At 48.5% G+C, this 16093-nt stretch overlaps 1 protein-coding gene across 3 annotated transcripts in view; it reads left to right on the plus strand.

The window, feature by feature from the left end:
* The window catches only part of ATR (ATR checkpoint kinase), a 434398-nt gene that overhangs the window by 155121 nt on the left and 263184 nt on the right, over positions 1-16093 (plus strand). For all 3 annotated transcript variants that reach the window (XM_085633621.1, XM_085633618.1, XM_085633619.1), the window contains exons 15-17: positions 10540-10734; positions 12056-12241; positions 13413-13505. In XM_085633621.1, the coding sequence (XP_085489747.1) occupies positions 10540-10734; positions 12056-12241; positions 13413-13505 (474 nt within the window). The remainder of the gene's footprint in view (positions 1-10539; positions 10735-12055; positions 12242-13412; positions 13506-16093) is intronic.

The following is a 16093-nucleotide window of genomic DNA, read 5'->3' on the forward strand; positions in this document are numbered from 1 at the left end:
CACTGACACCCATTCCATCATGGTGCATTCCACGGTGGTCATCTTTAAAACCTCTGTTTCTGAAAGACATTGCCTCAATATGCTCAAAGCCACAACCTATGGAGATATTTTTCTTTCATATATCTCAACAACGAGATAGAGAGGGATAACTAAAACACTCTTATACCCCCTAATAAGTCTAAGTCAAAACAACAGAAGAGTGCAGAGCAAACACAATTAGTGAATGGAAAGTAAGGAAAAAGGGAAAGAAAAAGTGAAATCACTCTTGGGAGTAAAAAGAGCCCTCACCTGGTTGGTGACACGCTTCATCATGGGGTTCCCACCAGAGAGGCTGAGTGCCTCCCTGGTGTGCTACAACGCCTGGTTACAGCGGAGCGGGTTTTGATATCGTTCAAGTGTGATGAAAAAGAAAAAGTGATTTAAAAAGTGCTTGGTTTAAACCAAAAAAACGTTATTCACGGAAACCGAGCACTATTAAAATGGTGGTTGGATGTCAGAGTGGTCTAGTCAGATTTAACCAGACTCATCCATAGTGTAAGTGAATAAAATCATGGTCAACATGTTTCTGCCTCGTTTTTGCTGCTTTAGCGAGGCTTATGCACACACTAAGGTGCACCCTAACCTGTGATGTTTGTGAAGAATTGTTTCAAGACTTACAATTCGTAGTCAGGCTTCCCACTTTTCTGAAAGCCATATGTATCTGTGAACAAACATGAAAAACACACAGACACAAAGTCGTACCAACAAACATATTATCTTGATTGTCCTCGAGGCAAGGTAAACACAGGAGTGATTTAAGCTGGCACTTTATCATGATTAATTGTGCTTATAACTAAGTCGCTTCATTAATGCAATGTTGTTAGTAACAACCCGCTTCATTCAGAGGTCGAATTACACAAAACACCATATCCCACTCGAATATTTTGTCAGGTGCCTTGTTTCCAAAGAAACCCTTAGTTTTATTAGTAATAAGGGAAACGAGTGTCTCTATTGTGCACTCTATATTAATAAATGCTCATTTATATTGGAAAACACACATATGCCTATTTAGACTGAACTAAAAGTACCATGGTAAAAATGGACATTATTGATGTTAAATGTTCAACAAAGTGATCCGATTACTTGTGAAGAACAGGGGAATTACCCCATGGGTCCAGACGGGGGGCGCGTACTTATAGTCACACTCTGTTGTTAAAAAAGAGCAAGGTATAGCCAGTTACCAATGATGTGAAACTAGGTATGACTCACCCGTCTTGCAGAGGAAATCGTTATCAGCAACTTACTACTCCAAAGTCCAACGCCATGAACTCACCATGGTTCATGGTGAGTTCATGGTGGAGGCAGTGTCCTGTGGGGCGAGTTGGCTCCATTTGGTTAGTCTGATGTCTGTAGTCGTAAAAGGGTTGTTGTGTTGCTTGAAATAAGAGGTGGCCTTGGGCTGGGGTATGAAGTCTGTGTAAATGGATTTAAAAGAAGTTTGCAAGGTTATCGCGTTGTTCCTGTGAGCGGGTGAAGTTATTTGTTGCAGCTGAGGGGTTGGAGAATTCTTTGATGATGAAGAGTTCTGTGCTGTTATTGGAGCTTGATTCGATGTGTGAGGCTAAGGCATTATTCTTCAATTCTCTCAATTGTCTGTGGTAGAAATTGAGGGCTTCTTTGAAGGCGGTCCCATCAGTCGTGTTCTTGCTGGTGCACCATCTCCTTTACAGTTATTTACAATGTCATAGCGATTCTGAGGTCTTCAGTGTACAAGCTGGCCTGTGGTGGGCCTTCTATGGGTGTTGTTTAAATTTTTTTTTTAAATTATTATTAGTAGCTTTATATAGCGCAAACTCAACCCGACGATATCATAGATGAGCACCAGTTTTGTTACAGATGGACACATACATTTTTGTTAGGCACGGGGAGGTTAAGTATTTTGCCCAGAATCACAGGATGTTGAGCGTCGTTGCCGAGACTCAAACCCGGTTTCCCAGCTTCGAGGTCGACCTCTCTAGCCGTAAGGCCACATCCTCTCCCTCTCTACATCCTCTCTCTCTTGTAGCCGGTAGGTGCAACGCAGTTGGTGACCAAATTGTTGAAGCTTCTGATGTTCTGGACTAGGTTGTTGGAGGAAATGGGGTAGGTGGTGTTTGGGGAGTTGATTCATGTGTCCTTTGAAACTTAGCTCCAGCTGTTGTGGGGGCGTTGGGCAGACTGGGGGAAGAGGTCCGTGAGCTGGTGATGTTGAAGTGTAAGATGGAGTGGTTGGTCGATGGTGAGTTTCGTGGTATGGCTGTACCTGATATGGTCACTGGAGGGTGAAGATCTAGTGTGTTGGCTGTGGTGTGCGTGAGATCGTGCACAAGTTGGGTGAATCAGATGTGGCTCATGCTGTCGAGGAGATTGGTAGTGTTGATGTCATTGTGGTCCTCGAGATGGAAGTAGAGGTCACCGAGGAAAATGTAGTTGTTGGAGTCTATGATGAAGGGGGTGATAAAGTCGGCGATGAAGTTGCAAAAGGCTGGATGTGGTCCTGGAGGACAATAGGCGAGGGTGCCCCTGATGGTGGTTTTGCTGCCTGTTTGGAACCGAAAGTTAAGGGGTTCCATGGCTTGGGTGATGTCGTCATTTGTGGCAGCGCATTGGATGGGTTCCATGTGTATGATGGCGATCCATCCGCCAGTCTTGTTCATGCGGTTGCGGTGGGTGGTCTTGTATCTTTTTTTTTTTTTTAAACTCTTTATTTTGAGGTTATACAGCAAAGTACAGAGAACATTGCACTTATTCATAAACGGAGACATAGAAATAGCAATGTACCACTGGTTATCACTTGAGGCAAGCACTTGGTCATAGCAGTCCCTTCTCCCGATAAGGCCCCTCTATTCAGCAATCTGTACCCGGTGGGGAACCCGGTCCTCCCTCCAAGCCCATCTCATAATTCCAGTCAGTGTACCTCAGCAGCAGCAGGGGGGGATCTCCGTTCCTCATGGGCAGCGAGGTACCGCGTCAGAGGCCCCCAAATGTCAAGGGGTGAGACGCAGGCGGCAATAATTCAGCATACAGGAGAACATTTTCCTGACAGGTAAGCATATCCCGCAGCCATTCCTTAAACTTCGGACTTCTTCCCCGCCCCCATCGACACGCCAAGCGACGCTTGGCAAGCAGTAGCGCGCAGGTAACAAAGCGACAGTCCGCCTTAGGTATATCCCGGGTGTATCCCAGTAGGGCCTGCAGAGGAGAGGGATGTAGCGGGGACCCCAGCATCTCGCCTAAGGCGTCGTAGACCCGGTTCCAATAGTCATCTATGCTCGGGCAGGTCCAGGCCATGTGTAAGAAATCCGACTCAGGGGAGGAGCACCTATCACATCGGTCACTATCGCGGAGATTAAACCTGTGCATCTGGACTGGGGTGCAATAAAGGCGATGCAGGAACTTATAATGGATAACGCGGAACCTACTACTCGAGGAGATCATTTCAGTTTGCAAACAACAGAACTCCCACTGTTCATCTGTGAAAGCCATGCCGATCTCAGTCTCCCATCCAGCGCGGGACCTCAGAACCTCCCCCCCGACCCGATTATAGAGGCGCCGGTAAAACGAGGAAACCATGTGCGATGGGGAAGAAGAGTCAAGGAGATAATGGAACGGTTCCAGAACCGTAGGCTCTGCCGGATATGCCGGCAATATTTTCTGTAGTCCACTAAGAAGTCGAATAAAAGCAAAGACCTCCAAGGGTGTGGGGACAGCGGTTCCGAAAAGGAGCGGGAGATCACGAAACCGACCCTCATGGAATAAGTCACCCCAGCACGTAATCCCTGTTTTAAGTTTGATTCCCTGGAACAAGCCTTCCTCTAATAGCGGAAGAGCCGGATGATACACCAGGGGCATCAGTGGGTAATAGAGGAGCGGCGCGCCCATGTGCCCGGCAAGAACACTCCAAGCATGCGCCGTGGCATGTACAGGATTGCGGTCGGCACGAGACAAAGGAACCTCCGCGAGGACCGCCCCCTCAAGCGGGACCGGATCTGCCAGCCAGTGCTCTACCGCTATCTGTGGCATGAAGGGGGAGGGGCGAAACCAATAATACGCATAGTGTGCCTGAGCGCAATTGTAGTAGAGTTCGAAATCAGGAATATCAAGGCCACCTTGTATATATGGGCGCGTGAGCACAGACCACTTAAGCCGCGGTCTTTTCCCTCCCCACACCAGACGGATAAGCTCCGATCGCAATGCCCTGAAGAAATATCCACCCGGATGAAACGGTATATTGAGGAATAGATAGAGTAGCTTGGGGAGTATAACCATCTTTATAAGTGAGACCCGACCTGCCATTGTCAGCGGCAAGGTCAGCCACCTAACCACGCTCGAGCGTATAGCTTCCAGAGCCTTGCCGTAATTCATGTGCATCACCTCCCGCCGATCCCTAGAAACCCATACTCCCAAGTACTTCACGTCGGTGTCGCACCACTCTAGCGGGAAGTCAAGCGGGATTCTGTCGACCCCCTCCATTAGGGGGAAGACAGCGGATTTGCCCCAGTTGATGTGTATCCCCGAATACAGCGAGAATCTAACAAATTCCCTAAGTATAGGGTTTAAGTGATCCCGGGGGTGTTTTATATAAAGTGTGAGATCGTCCGCGTAGAGCGACAATAAAATTTGTCTCTGTTGACATCTCAGGGATGCTGCGAGGTAATTCTGCCTGAGGCGGGACGCCAGCGGTTCTATCGCTAAGGCGAAGAGGAGCGGTGATAATGGGCACCCCTGCCTAGTACCTCTGGTGACTGGGAAGGGTTCAGAAACACAACCATTAATGAGGACTCTCGCCATGGGGCGGTGGTACAGGATTTGGATCCATCTGGAGAAGGCTAATGGCATACCCATGCTGCGTAGAATCAGATGAAGATAGTCCCACTCGACCGAGTCGAATGCCTTTGTGGCATCCAAGAACACAACCACCAGCGCAAGAGAGGGATCAGCGTTGTTCAGGACCGAGAAAAGAGTCCGCAGATTGTGGGAGGTAGATCTGCCAGGGATGAACCCTGCTTGATCCGGCAGGACCAAGTCTCCAATCAGGAGATTGACGCGGTTCGCTAGTACCTTGGCGAGAATCTTAACATCGCTATTAAGGAGGGAAAGGGGCCTATAGGAGTCACAGGAATCCGGGGGCTTCCCCAGCTTGAGAAGCGAGACTATCAGAGTCTCTGACATACTCGGTGGCAAAGAGCCAGTCTCGTTCGCCTCCTCGAATACCTCACGCAAGACCGCCGCCAGCGGGTCAATGAAGGCTTTGTAGTACTCAATAGGGAAGCCGTCCAGGCCCGGCGCCTTTCCCGATGACGTCTGCATTATGGCTTCCTTAATTTCGGCAAGCCCTATGGGGGCCGCCAAGAGTTCCCGCTGGGTATTAGATAGCCATCCGAGAGTAAGCTCCGACAAATACTCAGACATTTCCAACGGCGACTCACGCCTAGATGTGTACAAGGCGGAGTAGTGTGATACAAAGGAGGAAAGTATAGAGGGCGTATCATGGTACATAGTGCCGTCGGGGGCTCTAACCTCCAAGATGCGATTAGCGCCTCGCGGGGGACGGACCACCCCCGCCAGAAACCTACCGGGCCGCTCCCCCTCCCCATACGCCCGCGCAGTGAAATGTTTCCCCCGGAAGTGGACTTCTCTCTCCGCGGTGAGCTTGTACTCTTGAGAGCTTAGTGCGATATTCAAGCTGCGCCTTAGGGTCCTCCAGGAAATTGGGGGCAGTCTCTAGTACCCGCAGATCCCGCTTCAGGGAGGTTAGCGTAGTACGAAGGGAGCGCAGGACTCCAGAGCCCTTAGAAATACACCCCCCCGCATGGTGACCTTGAAGGCCTCCCACACCGTCGCCACGCAGTCCACCGAACCTCTATTGCGATCTATAAAATCTATGATCTCCTGGGACATTTCGTTCTGGAAAAGCTCATCTAGGAGAATATTCGGTTGCATGCACCAGGGGAGCGGCGCACCGACCAGTCCAGCTCTAACACAGGTGCATGGTCTGAATAGGTACGAGGCAAGTGTCGTGCGGCCAGCAATGAGGACCCCAGACTCCTTGAGAGCAGTATATAATCCAACCGAGCCCATGTGGAGTGCGGTGCCGAACAGTGCGTGCCCTCCTGCACATCCGGATGAATGTGGCGCCAGGCATCAATCAGTAAATGGTGAGCCTGCAAGTCAGAGATATAGGCCTGAGAGTGAGGGTGGTGTGAGGCGCCTACATTCGAGCGGTCCAGAGCAGGGTTCAGGGTGACATTGAAATCACCTCCCCATATCAAGTGCGTAGACCCTATGTCCAGTATAACTTCCCATAGGGAGATGAAGTGAGTGGGCTCATCCAGATTAGGCCCATAGGAGGACGCGATAGTGACCGTGGCGTTGCCCATCCGACCCCACACGACACAGAAACGTCCCTCGGCATCCGTTTTTTCCCCTAGAGGCACAAATGGAGTGTGTTTCCTGACCAATATGGCTGTTCCCCTGGAATATGTGGAATACAAGGAGAATAGGCCATAGGACGCCCACCGGGATGCAAATGTAGATAAGCGGCGGGGATCCGTGTGTGTTTCCTGCAACAGCGCTATGTGTATCTGATGACGGTCGAGATAACCCAGGATCTGTCGGCGCTTGCGCGGGTCCCCCAACCCCCGTATGTTCCATGTCAGGACGTTAATCCTACTATGCGGGTCTCGCAGCATGTTTCCTTCCGTCTGTGCCATCACGCGGACTGACACAGGAGTCTGAAGCTAAGCATATATCGCTGCCGAGCCTCGCGGCCCTGCCACCCCTCCCCTCCCAGGCCGAGAACACACAGCATTGCCATCTCCAGGCCCCATCGTAGGCACCGCCAAACGTCGAGCCCTAATGTTTAAGAGTGCATGGTCCAGTGTACCAGTGTAGTGCTGTATTCACATTCCCTCCCCTCTCCCGTTCCAGCCGACTCCCCCAACTTGTCGGAGGAGACCCTCCCAATAAACCGTCCCTCCATTAACCTTTCCCTACCCCATCCCGCCCCCTCCCACCGCGACAGCCCAATCCTGCCGGGACCCAGACCCCTCCCAACCCATATATCAAACAGATCTAGTGTTATGGGGGTATTCCCTCTCCGGGTGACACCAGTGAGCTGGACCTACCCTCCCCTATCCCGATATTTCACCCACTGCGCCGCCCCCGCCAGAACCTCAGAAGTAATGAGAGGCAGTACAAATGGGGTGCTTGACCTCAATGTTCCCTCCAGCCTCCACAAGCTCCACTAAAGGTCAAAGGACTGGAATAGTTCTCTCCACAGTCCAGGCAGTCCAACTTGTGGAGTCAGCCAGTCCATATCTGCAACCAGAAGGGGGCATGAGTAAAGGGAAGAGAAAGGGAAGCAGAAAAGAATGAGCTAGGAGAAGTGAGGAGAATGCAGAAGAAGAAGGAGCGCAAAGGGATCATGACGTTAATACTCATCAGTCCGGAGCAGATGTCGGAGACCGGGACGCAGACCTCGCCCCAGGGCCGCGCCGCGGGGACGCGGAGGGCCGCTGGTCCCGAAGGAAGTCCTCCACCTGTTGAGGATTGCTGAAGAAGAGGATTTTGCCATGATGTGTGATCTTGAGCTTGGCGGGGTACAGCATTGAATATGAGATGTCGCACTGCTGCAGCTTTTTCTTTACTCCCGCGAACTTGCGACGAGCCTCCTGCACCATCTGGGTGAAGTCCGGATAGAACGAGAGAGTAGTGTTATCATGCTGGATCGGTTGTTGCTCTCGCACCAGGCGCAGCAGAGTGTCACTGTCTCTATAATTGAGGAACTTGATAATCACCGGGCGCGGCGGGGCTCCAGGGACCGGCCGGGGTCCCAAGGATCTGTGAGCCCGCTCCACTACCAGCTGAGGCGAAAAAGAGTCCCGTCCGAATTTATCTATCAGTAGGCGTTTTGTGAACTCCTCCATGCGTCCGCCACCGCTGGATTCCGCAAGGCCAACCAGGCGGACGTTGTTCCTCCGGGAACGCGCCTCCAAGTCCTCATTTTTTTCCGCAATGACTTTGAGTAGTCGGTCCATCTGAGAGATTTTAGTTGCGCCGGTCCCGGCCCCATCCTCCAGCTCCGAAATCCGACCCTCCGCCTCCTTCAGTCGCTCCCCGTGCTGATCCAGCCGATGCACCACCGCGTCCAGCCGAGTATTCATATTATCGATCTTGGCGTCAATGGAGGTTAAACTCCGCTGCATACCCATGAGCAGGGACTTCCAGTCCACGTCCTCCTCCTCGCTGGGACCCGGTTCACCTCCGTCCGCAGTCTGGGTGCGCGTTTTTTTCTTTGGGGGGTTGAAATGCAATGTCGATTGTTTCGCGTCCGGTTTGCCCATTGTACCTGCAGACGCCAAGATCAGTCCCTGCGGGGAGCGTGCCTTTCAAATTATGCAATTGGCGTCGGTCCCTAGAGCCACATCACAGGCCGCGCACCCCTCCGCTCCGCTCCTCTGCTCTAGTGCCAACGGGCCCACCCACGGTACTGTCCCCAAATGGCCGTCGATAGTGTTCCACCCGGGTGCCCAGCCAGAGGCCCAGCCCCGTCCAGCGGCAAGCAGGAGTCGCAGCGCCTCCCGCGCTCCTCCAGCAACAGCGCCAGTCAGTCACGCACCTGCAGGACCAGGCAGAGGATCAGAGAGGCACCCACCGGACCGGCTCCCAGCACCACTGGCCCGCGAGGAAATCCTGAAGGGGCCGATCCAGCCAGACCCAGCCCCCCTCCGGCTCCAGGCGCTATTTCAGTGCCCCACAGATGACGTCCAGGCGCCGGATTCGCCCGCTACTTTCCTCCACAGCGCCGACAAAGGCAGGCGGAGATAGCGGAGAGCACACCGCCAGCCCCCTCGGCCTCGCGACACTCAAGGCAGGCCTCCAGCGCTCTCACCGGCCTCCGCAGCAGCAGCTCGTGTCCGCCGAGCGGAGGGGGAGGTCACCCCTCCGTGAGCAACCAGGGGGGGGGGGGGGGGGGCAACGCCGGCTGCAGTCCCAAGGCAGCACCAACGTCGCGGCCCAGCAGGCCCCGAGGATCCCCGGTGGAGGGCAGCACCAGCAGCCGCCTCGTCGCTCCGCCCCTCTCACTAAGCCATCCCGGGCGATTTCGCAAGCCGATCTCTCCGCTTCCGGGTCTCCGTTCCTCTTCAAACTGGCACCGGACAGTCTCAAAGTACTGCGCCACTCGCCGACGTGCTGAGTTCCCCAGTAGCTGGCCGGGAGGATGTTGCTTCAGGATAAGCATTTGCCTGGCCGGCTAGAGCCTCACAGAAGCGCGGCCATGACGGTCCAGCGCCACCTAGCGCCCCCCCGGGTGGTCTTGTATCTTTCGGGTATTGTGGTGGTGATGTTGGAAATGGGGTCGTCATTTGTGGCAGTGCATTGGATGGATTCCATGTGTATGATGGCGATCCCTCCGCCAGTCTTGTTCATGCGGTTGCGGTGGGTGATCTTGTATCTTTCGGGTATTGTGGTGTTGATGTTGGAAATGGGGATGTGCCAGTTCTTAGGGAGGAAGAGGACGTTGGGTGTGAGGGTGGAGATGGTGTCAAATCTTGGTGGTGTGTTTGCATAGTGAGCGCGTGTTGAGAAGGGAGCATGCAAGTTGGTGCTTTGGTTGACGTGATTTCTGTGGTGTGTTCGGGGAGAGGCTGGTCGGTGGGCTGGTGTGTGTGCTGTGGCAGCTGAAAAATCAGTGTGTACAGGTGAAAGGTATTACCGTGGAGTGTGGGTTGGCGCAGTGGCTGTCTTTGTTGCAGCATCTGGGGTCAAGGGTGTAGAACACGAAGATTGTGTATCTTTGGGGGGTCGGGAGTGCCAGGGGTCGTGGTGCAGGGCATGATCCAAGGGTGGTCGGGCACAGACGGACTTGCCTTTGGCGTGCCTTTGGAGGTTAGGAGACGGAACGTGATTTTCTAAAGTAGGTTCAGTTATAGCTAGGTTTGTTGGTACTGTTTTCATGTGTCCTATGAAGAAATGGTTGATTTTGACTTAAAAGCCTAGTGACTTTGGACTTGTGGTGAGTGTCTATGTAACGTCATCTATGAAACTCAATAAGACATAGTTTGGTCTTTACAATATTTAATTCGTAATGGTGAAGATATGAATTTGTTGTGGATGGCCCTCTGTTTTTTTTTCTCAAGCTAAAGAGCAGTTTGAAAACATAGCTAGTCTAATCAGTGTCATTCTGAAACTGGTTCTAGATTTTTTGTTTGGCAGTACTGCACAATATACAAAAATAATGTATTATGTGAGTTAGCATTCTGCAGTTTTAAACACTGCAGTTGTGCTTTTAAGAAACCTGCAGGTTAAGGAGGAAATCGCAGGACCCATTTCTTTCCAAAGGAAAACATCAGCAGCATTGAGTTTACAAGGAACTAAAATACAATTTAGTTAGTAGTGTGCACTATAGAAATTAGTAATATGTTTATTAGTAGCCTCAAGAATAGTATTTGTAGCCAAGTATAGATGTGCTGATTGCTGTTCAGTAATTATTTTTGCCTTGTTCTTGTCTTCAAACAGCGAACCTTACAGCTTCTACTCCCATACCTGGCTGCGAAGGCCAGCCCTACTGCCTCTGCACTCATTCGCACTATAGCCAAGCAACTGAATGTGAATCGTCGGGAGATCTTGATTAATAACTTTAAGTACATCTTCTCGCATCTGGTCTGCTCCTGCTCCAAGGACGAGCTAGAACGTGCACTTCACTATCTCAAGGTAACCTGCTGTTGACGGCGTTATATGTATATTATAAGGATTCTTCAGGTTGCGTAATGTTTGGGGAGGGCAGTGTTTTTGTACTTTACTCTAAAATACAGTTGCTGATGTTCATTTCAATGGAAAGAGTTAGATTTCAGGAAGCCTTGCTGCCACCGTTCTCTGTTTTTGCCTGTGACTGAGCCTTATGTCTAACTTTGATGGTTTCAAGTGTAGCCTGTTCATTGGTCCTTGGGTCATATCTGTTGCTTATCTGTTCTGGATAGTGACAAGTGTCTGACTGATTATTGTCCCACATCTATTGTGATTGGCGCTCCTGAGGCTATATCCAGCTCATGGAATGTCACGTTTAGACGGTGTTGCTGGTTTGTCCTCGATGGAGTCAACCGATTCGTCTGTGTACAGGTTGGTTCCTGAACGCCCCATTTGGAAGGAGCTCCCTCTGTGTGAGTTGGGTCAAAAGATTATCCCATTGGTGGGTTTACTTACTGACTGTCCTCTTAAATTGGGATGAGCCTGTCTGCATGAGAGCCCATGGCAATGAGCGTGGTGCCAAACTGTTCCTAGTAGTAAACCTGTTATCCCACTGCCAGGCAGAAAACCTGCTGTACAGAAATATTGGTGCATTTTACAATACTTTTGCAGATGGCTAGATATTAGGCCCATATGAAGTCAGTAAGGTCCTTTTATCAATTACAGTTCCCCGCCTTCTGCAACACCATCAACCTTACTATGAAGCCTTAATTGAATACAAATTATTATGCATTATATTTTCCTGTCACACAGGAGTTTCCTCTCTACGAATTTCTGAAATGAGAGACCTATAGGGGGTTAGATGGGGACTTAGACATGGTTAACGTGACTCCATGTAGTGTCCTCGGTAACATCAGAATGACCCTGCAATTTGATGCCCGCTTTCTATCCCTCTGACAGACACTGTGCTTAGACAAGGAATTGGACATTCGGAGGCAAACCCTTTTTTGAAAAACCTCTGAGAGGATTTTTGTGGAAAGAACTTTAATTGAATAAACACTGAGTTTGCATTGCATTTTGAGGTGATACCGAAAGTCACTTTGTAATTATCATCTTGTCATATGCTATAACTCAAAAAATATTTTCTTTATCTAAATCCAAGCTGAGCCCCGTGGAGTAGACAGTGTGAATTTTCATAAGGGAAAGATCAGTATGTGTTTTTTGCAAATGCATTGCCCCTTTGGAACGGAGTGTGCCTTCTGCACTAAATTCGAGTTAAATATAAGTTTTCTTCTCTCCGAGTGTTGAGATGAGCTGTTCACCCTTTTCATCTTCGCTTTTTATTCAGAATGAAACCGAGATTGAGCTGGGCAGTCTCCTGAGACAGGACTACCAGGGCCTGCATAATGAGCTATTACTGCGTATTGGTGAGCACTACCAGCAAGTCTTCAATGGTCTGGCAATACTGGCCTCATTCGCCTCTAGTGATGACCCATATCAAGGTCCGAGGGACATCACATCAGCTGACATCATGGTAAGAACTGACACATTTAATTTCTGTTAAAGAAGTTCTAGAGAAGGACTTGCACTCTGCCAGGCCTGTTCTCCAGGGCCAAAAGATTCAGGGGCAATCCTTGTAGCAAATGCTGCATCTTGCTGCCTGCTGGAATCTCTAGCACTAGGTACTACTGCAAGCTCTCTGATCAGCCATATACCTCCTGTTTAGGCTGTAATTTCCATGTGTTTGTGAGGTCAAACTTTCAGAAATTACTCTTGGAGACTGATAAAAGTTTAAACATTCGGATACACTTCACAAAAATAACACACATTAAATAGTTCAATCTTCTCTGTCAGTTGGTTTACATGTGATATATACTGACTCCTCTTAATCAATTACCTATCATTTTGCAGAACACGTTTAAAAAGGGGGTACCTTTGCGTTTGTTTTATGAATGTCGAGTAGGCGATGCACCTCTGCTTTACATGAGTAACTAAGTATGTTCTGTAACTTGCTGCCAGCAGCATGCCATTTTCTGCTTTTTTTTGCGATCGGGTATCAGGATCTTATTACAGAACAACAAAGAAAACGTGTCGCTGGAGGTTGTCAAGTTTGGTTGGTAAAAATGTGAGTCTGCTGGCAGGGGTCCCCAGTCTCAGGAAACGTCCATAGCACCAACTCTGATGGGTTTACAGTAAATTAGGCTGCTTTCTCTCAGATGGGGCTAAGGGCAGTGTGAACTTGTGGTGTATTTGTTGTGGTGTAAGGACCACAGGCAGCTGCACGCTGCACACATACCATTGCAGGGCCTACACGTGAGTTGCAGCAGGAAGGGTCAGTGCTACTCTCCTCCCAGACTTCCACTCTACCTTTAGAATGTGAGGCTATCTCTCCTCGAATCACCAAACCAGCTGAAGTGATGGGCCTGGTTTCCTTGATAAAGGCACTCCGCCTTCCTTCTTACCGCAGGTGCTGCTTGGATCCCAGTGCTCCTGTACAATTTTCCCTCTTGAAGCTTGTCCACTTCAGTATCATTGGCCAGAAACCCAGTATCCCTGTTGCAGGGGTCAGGAGTATCCATGCTCCTGAACAGAAGTCATTTTAGACAATGCATCATGAAGTTTGTGTCAACACCCTCACTTATATACAATTTTTGACTACATCTAACATCTTTTAAAACAAACTGTCATTTCTTGTTTTTTTTTAGGCTGATTATCTACAACCTAAATTGTTGGGGATTCTGGCCTTTTTTAACATGCATCTCCTGAGCTCGAGCATTGGGATTGAAGACAAAAAATTGGTAAGCAAACATCTTCCTTTTTGTTGGTGGCGGTTGCTAGTCACCTGACAATTGAATCAGTTTGACCTGTGATTGTAAAATGTATTTGTGCATGGGCGAGGAAGACACACGGATTGCGGTGGCTTGTTGCAGTGGGCCACAAAGGAATTATTTTGAAGCACGGGCGGTATTTATGGCAAAAATCAGCCTTTCCTCTGATAAGAATGCGACCTCACTATGAAAGGATGGGTAGAACTAGTTCTGGTAGCCTTCCTTCTTGATTGGATTTACCAGAGTCCATTCAAAGATTGTGGATGGAAATAAGTTGGCCCTATTCACAATGGTAAGTTCTGTGATAAACTTAAGCTTGTGTTTGAATGTACCTTTTTTTATCTTCTGCCAGGAATTAACAAAAGGTATTCCCAAAAGGCATAAATGGTTTTAAGAATGTGAACCTTACAAGTGCAAACCTTTAGACTGGGGTACTGTGGGCCAGATTTACAAAGGTAAATTCATTTGTAAGCACAAGTTTATGACCAAACCAAATATACCTTTTTTTCACTTCTGCCACAAATTAACAAAATGGATTCCTGGCAGACATAAATGGGTTTGAGTATCAGCATTTCCACGAGTGTGGAAACCTGCACTTGGAAATCCTATTCTAAATCCCATTCATGGGTTGGAAAAAGGGCGCCCCAAGGCATGGTGTGCCTTGTCAGTTTGTGAATGCTTCCAGACCTGTACTTTTGAGGGCATTTCCATTTCCACCATGAAAATGGTTAAAGAACTACTGCAGCATAGTGCTGTGGTAATTCTCATATTAGGGTGTGAAGGAGAAGTTTTCGGTTGAGGTTGTAGGGGAAGGACTTTCTCTGAGGGTAAAAAAATGTTTTCTTTGTAGAGAGGAAAAAAGTGTGTTTACGTGGAGGACTCCATTCATCCTGTGCAGACTTCTCTGCTATGGAGTCACCTAGCATTTCCAGTAGTACACCTGGATAACTGTCCCGAGCACTTTTCCAGGCGTACGGTTGGTAAAGTCGGTGAAAGTAGTGAATCTACACCTACATGTAGACTTAAATCTACAGGTGCAGATTTACTTTTTTATTATGCTCAACATATTATTTACTTTAATCAAGAATTGGGAAAGACCAACATTCTGACATTTCTTTGACACACTTCGCTCATTCACAGCAGCATCCAAAGCAAAAGCCTGGAAAGAGTAATAATATTCTATTATTACTCATGCTTTTTTTTATTTTTTATAACCTTTATTTAAAGTTTTTCAACTACATACACACCTGCAGTTTGATGCAGTGAGGCCAGGTCGCATGCATAGGGGACACCTCCACTGAAGCACAGAAAAACCAACACCCCTCTAGAGCAGGGGTATCCAACCTTTTCTGTAATGAGAGCTACTTATGTTCAATGAAAGTCCTCTGGGGCACCTAATATTATTAAAAATGTAATAATAAAAGAAAGTGCTCCCCAACAACATTTGGTGTTTAGCATTCAAATATGAGATGAAAATATATATTGGAAATGCAATCATTTTCTGGCACACATTAACTTATGAGCTCTAAAAATACACACATTTTCATCTTGAATACATGCTTTTCAGCTTTAGTATACATATATTAATTTAACCAAGCAAAAGTTGATAATTTAGCTCACCGGGCTGCACACATGAGAGTTACTTACAGGTATCTGGAGAGCTACCAGTAGCTCATGAGCTACTTGTTGGATAAGCCTGCTCTAGAGGCATGTCGGGAAGAACTGGGCCTTCTTTTACGGTTAATGACTGGATCCATATTAGTGACTTGATATTTGGATCTGGCCACTAAATCTGATTTTACAGATGCCTTTCCCTGCTCCGCCTGTTTATCTACACCCAGTGGTATCGCCAACAAAGTAATTTATGATGACACGTTGCAAGGTCTCCTTTGTGATGTATCCTCGGTATAAAAGAGTGGTAACCAGGGACCTGCAGCATTACACACAGGGACACCGGATGGAGAAGAGTACTGCTGGAGCTGGAGACACTGAGACGCTAGGAGCTGCAGGGGCTGAGCAGGATACAGATAGGAAGGGGGGCAGAGGTGGAGGCAAGGAAACAATGGTGAGTGAATAAACGAAAACTGAACTGAAAACCAAACTGAACCCACAACCAAACTAAATACTGAACAAAACCAAACTGAAAACTTACTGACGCCTGCTGCCTGGCCCTAATTTAGGTCTCAATCTACACAGTTGATCTTTGTCATTTACAGCGCCAGGAGACTCCGTTAGGAGTGACGGATGCGCTATACAAGCAACACATTTCATTTCATTTCACTTGAAATCCACATTTACCATAGCCCTTAATACCTTTACCCCACATTCTTGCACTCCATTCTTCTAACCATTAATTTTCCAACCGTATCCTTATTCTTGCACTCCATTCTTCTAACCATTAATTTTCCAACCGTATCCTTCATTATTCTTTCAATCTCTTCATGTCTTTTCTCACCCTTCTCTGTTCCTCTCTGCACTCCACTATGCCCCTCCCTTTTCACCATTCCCTTTCTTTCCCACCCCACACACACTTTACCACTTAACCTCTTCTATTCCCT

This window comes from Triturus cristatus, chromosome 11 (assembly GCF_964204655.1).
Source record: "Triturus cristatus chromosome 11, aTriCri1.1, whole genome shotgun sequence".
NCBI classification, from domain to species: Eukaryota; Metazoa; Chordata; class Amphibia; order Caudata; family Salamandridae; genus Triturus; species Triturus cristatus.